At 31.6% G+C, this 4,984-nt stretch overlaps 1 protein-coding gene across 1 annotated transcript; it reads left to right on the top strand.

The window, feature by feature from the left end:
- The first annotated feature begins 1,257 nt into the window (after positions 1-1,257).
- LOC109795142 (high mobility group B protein 10) lies at positions 1,258-3,534 on the top strand. The gene is made up of 6 exons (XM_020354566.3): positions 1,258-1,439; positions 1,705-1,780; positions 1,955-2,126; positions 2,391-2,504; positions 2,614-2,828; positions 2,980-3,534. Exons 1-6 carry the CDS (start codon positions 1,279-1,281, stop codon positions 3,262-3,264), a joined length of 1,023 nt encoding a protein of 340 aa, XP_020210155.1. The 5' UTR covers positions 1,258-1,278; the 3' UTR covers positions 3,265-3,534.
- The last annotated feature ends 1,450 nt before the right edge of the window (positions 3,535-4,984 follow it).

Below are 4,984 nucleotides of genomic sequence, written 5' to 3'. Positions count from 1 at the left end.
GATGCATGACTTTTTATATGGAATTTTAATCTTCTCTCTGCACGTAACAAAAGCTTTACTCCTTTTTAGTATAATGTATATGTAACCAAAAAAAAAACAAAGGAAAGGAATGTAATTATTTAATGTATAGTGATTAGTGATCATTAAATTATTATATTTTGTTATTATAAAATTGATTTAATTAGTTTATAAAATATATTTTTAATTTTAAAAATATATTTAATTATATTTTAATTTATGTTGTTCAAAGATTTTATAATTTTGTTGTTTTATTATATCAATTATATTTTTTTAGAGACTTCTTTAAGATATGATATAAATTTTATTAAAATTTATAAATATAAAATATATATATATATATATATATATATAAATTAATAAAAGTTTATGTATGCAATTTAATTAATAACTTACCAATTTGATCTTTGACTTACTGACTCATTAATCTAACAAATTTAATTATTGATCTAATTTTTAAAATATTAATTACAAATTCATTATACAAATATGTTAAAATATTATAGAAAAATAAAAAAATACTTTAAAATTATAAGAAATACATAAATTTCAAAATTTTATTAATATCAACTATTTGACTTTATATTATATTGCACGAATTTTTAGTTAAAAAATAAAAAATTACATTATATTAATACAACTTTTATTAATTATTACGATGATTAATAATTTTTTATCAATTGATATTTTTTTCAGGACTTATTATTAAAATCAAAATTATTTTAACTTTAATATATATATATATAATTTTATGATAATTAAAAATTAATTTTTATACTTTAATCTAATTATACTTATAATTTTCTTATAATATTTTATCTATAATTTGATTATTTATTTTTAAATATGTAATTTTAATAATTTTAATTTTATAAAATTTAAAATTTCAATCTCAACAAATATTTTTATTAATAACTAAAATTATAATAATGATTTTTTATAACATAATATTAAATAAATGACAAAAACGTAATAGTTAATATTTAAATAAAATTACACACATAGTCTTATTTTTTATTTCATATGATAAAAATATATGTGATAAAAATAATATTTAACAATATACTATTTCGAAAACCAAATCAACATTTACATAAAAAAAATAAAAAGGAAAAGAAAAAAAAAATGACACGTACTGGTTTGTAGCGTGCAGGTGTCACAAAGGCATAAGGTCTCCATGTCCCTTTCACGTACAGTCAACTACTTTGCTTGGGCTTCATGTTTCAGAGTTGGCTTAGTTTCTTCCTCATTCATCAAACCATGGAGAGCAAAGAGAAGAACATGGTTCCACCACCATTTCAGACCCTACTCGATGCAAGTGCTGGCGCGTCCCACGAACAACCATCTTCTCCTCATCATGACTCTCACACCTTCTACACTAAACTCACTGACTTGTTGGACTCTTCTGGATTCACTCTCATGTGAGTTTTCCTCCATAAAACAACAAATTGTGTTATGGGGTGGTCAAGTACTCAAATATATTTTTTTAGCCTCTTCTCTTTAGTTGCATGTAAGGAAAGTTGAGTCTTTTTTGTGTTGCTGCTTCCTCTTTCACCTTCTGACTTTTCATCAACAAACAATCACCACCTTAGTAATTGCAAATTATTTTCTAGTTAGTCTCAAACAAAGTAAACAAGTCATGAAATGTTTTCTGTTTACATGTGTCGTTGCAAATCTACTTGGCAGTTTCAATGTCCGAGAAACATTGCTGGACTTGTACCTGTTTTACTTGGAGGTGACCAGAAGAGGAGGATATCACCAGGTATATATGTTGCCCATTTACCTCACCTCACACATTTTAGTTGTTTTGTCTGTATTGGAGCTTCTATGTGCATGTCAACTTTATTCATCCAAGTTTATCAATGCATGAATTTGTATCGGATTTTCAAATGTAATATCATGTTAATGTGTTGGATTTTCTGTTGAATGATTCCAGGTTGGTCGAGAAAAGAAATGGGGGGAAGTAGTCTTTGCCCTGAAATTGGAAGGGAATAGTGTAAAGTTATGTGCTCAAGTTGAAAAGCTTTACGAACATATTCTCTACCAATATGAGCTATTGTACTTCTACAGGTGTCCTACAAATCAAGCTGGATCTAGCAGCAGCAAAGGTTAGCCCACGAAGCCTTTTATTTGTGGTTATTTTAATTACGTATGAATTCAGTATGGCACTTCACACATAAGTTCGATATATGGAGATATTTCTTGGCAGTTTCTACATATATGGTTTACAATTACTGCTTGGACATAACACAAGACATTTCACCGTTCCATTATATGATGTTTTTGCTACATTGGTTTTGGGTTGAAAATGTACTTTTTACCCTTAAAGGGCTTTTGTTTTTCCCTTCCTACATCCTCCTCTTTTTGTAAAGGTCCACTTAAGAAGAAGCGGAATTTAATAGCTAGTTTACCACCTCGTATAATGGATATTGAAGATGGTCAGAAGGCCACAGGGATATCCAAGGACTTATCATGCCACATGACAGGTTTGTTACTTGGCCATCATATATGCATCAGTTTTCTTCAGTAAGTTGAGAGTGTGTATCTAGTGACCTTAGAGATGCTTATGCAATAAATTGGATTCCAACTTAGCAGGGTTTGTGGAACAGCCTGTGTTTTTACTGCCACCCTCGAATGACAAAGAGATGAAGAGACGCCGCGGTGCTCCAAGTGGACGAAAGAATGCATATCAGATATTCCTCAAGCATGAATGTGCTCGATTGAAAACTTCTAATCTGGCCTCAGATGGTCAAAGAGTCCTACGTATGGCTATTGATGCATGGAGGAATATGTCTGAACTTGAGAAACAGGTATATAGAAGTTGACATAGTGTCTATTTGGATAAAAGTTAGAAATTCTTTTAACAGCTTTTTCCTATAAAAAAATTGTAAACTTGTTCTTTTTTATGCCCTTATGGGGCATATGCTTGGAATTTTCCACTTCTGATTACTTTTCATGCAGCCATATGTGGAGGAAAGCAAGAAGAACAAGGAAGAAATTAAGGAAGCAATGATTAGTCACAATAAACAGCAGAGCAGCCAAGATACTAGGGAGGAGAAGTGGCCTAGTACTCTGCGTGGTGATTACCTTGTAACTTCACAACCTGAGGCAAATGAATCCCTTGTCAACAAAGCAACTGTTGGGTTAGCTCTTAAAATGACCGAAAAAGCGCCAAGGGATCCTTCATTTCTAATGGAATGGGATGGTTATTGTGCACTAGATTCACCAACTAGGGAATCTCAGTAACTCCACTAGTCTAGTTATAGGTGGGTTGTTTTTTTGGTCAGAGACCATGACTATGCATCCAGCACTTTTCTCTTTTTAATGACCAAGACCAAGCTGCATGCTATGTGTATATATAAGGTTTCGAAACAGCTAAAGGCTTGGAATAGTTGGATCATAGCATCTTCTAACCCTAGAAAAGTATGTACATATATGTATCAAAGCCTTGTATGGTAACGCAAACTTATGTTGGTGTAATTCCTATTGCAAACTACCTTTTTCTTGGGATACAAAGACTACTGATGGAGTCATTTATTGCGGGCCATTCGGATAGCTGACACTTGAGGTTGGGGATACGTAATTATGGATAGAAATTCGAGCAATAAAGTTTGCAGAAAGACACGCACACTTTTACATTTCATGGCCAATAGATATCGCTAATGCCAACTTCCATGATGATCCTTTTGGCATCCCTTTGAAAAGCAAATAATGATAAGCAAAAATATTCTTCATGATCAAACCACAGTAACCAATACTTTTCTTTAAGGCCTCAGAATTTACCAAACCGAATAAGATATATTTTGATACAAAATTTATTTCAAAAACTGAAGACACTCTAGTTTCAGAGAGCATCTTATTTTCGTCTTTTATGCTGTTTGGAGGCTAGTCTTCATTGATTTCTGAGGGAAGAGATTGTAGAATAGATATCCCTCCCTAATCGCGAATCATGGTAAGTGTGAAGGTAATTTTGAGTGGGTGGAACAAGCTAGTGGAACTGAAGAAATATTCACCCAAAACAATTGTGCAGAAGAGTAAGCAAAATGTATTTGTGTCATTTCAGGAGTGGTTTTTCCACGTGATTGCAAGTGTCCAACAAAAATATGATAATAAGGATATGACAATGATTCATCAAAGCTACATCAAATTTAATGAGAAGTAAAAATGGTTAATTTTTTTTGTACTAGTAGCAAGTCTTGCCTCAGTTATAAGCTGGTTCAACAAGCAAATAGTATCTCTAGCAAGTACTTTCGTCATATATGTTTCAGTTATAAGCTGGAAACAGTATTAGATAAAATTTTGACAAGGGTAATGAAAAATTACTACTTAATTCTTTTCCTTAAAAGTTGTCAGAAAGTCCTGTATACATCCTTCTAGTTACTCCTGTAGAGCATGACCACAAACCTATTCCCAACAAGGCAGAGGAAGGAAAGTGAAAAACCAGACGTGTTTTTGGCCTTTTGCTAATGTTAGATTTTCTGATTAGGCATTTAATAAGAAAATTCAAAAGGAGGGCCTGTAAATTGTAAATACTCGGACGTTCAAATTCAAACAATAATGTAAATGGTTGGTTGACCTACAAAATTAATCATCAATCTCTGCTCAAATAGTTTCTTTTTTGTAGCTGCAATCTTATACAAGCAAGAGAAACTAGCCATGCTGGTTATTTATTCATTAGTACAAGCACAGTACACTTCTACAAAGGATCCTACCAAGCTTAACGTGATATCATCAAATGATGGACAATCAACCTAATACAGACTTGAGATAATTAACAATATTAAGAAACTGTTCCTTCCATATTGATTCCACATGCATAATTCTTCCCAGCCTGACATCTTTCATATAATCAAATAGTCTTGGTTGAATATAGTTACACACATAATTCACTAAGCTTAAAAAGGTAATATAAATGCAATTACAACATCAAATTAATAAATTTGTTACCAACCTTGCTGCCCTCTGA

The sequence above is a fragment of the Cajanus cajan genome, chromosome 7 (genome assembly GCF_000230855.2).
Source record: "Cajanus cajan strain Asha chromosome 7, NIPB_CcT2T_4, whole genome shotgun sequence".
Taxonomy (NCBI): domain Eukaryota; kingdom Viridiplantae; phylum Streptophyta; class Magnoliopsida; order Fabales; family Fabaceae; genus Cajanus; species Cajanus cajan.
This window is presented reverse-complemented; position numbering and strand designations above follow the sequence as displayed.

Bases quoted from the DNA above. Each gene is read 5' to 3' on its own strand.
- LOC109795142 (XM_020354566.3), top strand. From the start codon at position 1,279: ATGGAGAGCAAAGAGAAGAACATGGTTCCACCACCATTTCAGACCCTA. The intron at 1,440-1,704 runs GTGAGTTTTCCT...TCTACTTGGCAG, and splicing joins TCTTCTGGATTCACTCTCAT to TTTCAATGTCCGAGAAACAT. The intron at 2,829-2,979 runs GTATATAGAAGT...CTTTTCATGCAG, and splicing joins TGTCTGAACTTGAGAAACAG to CCATATGTGGAGGAAAGCAA.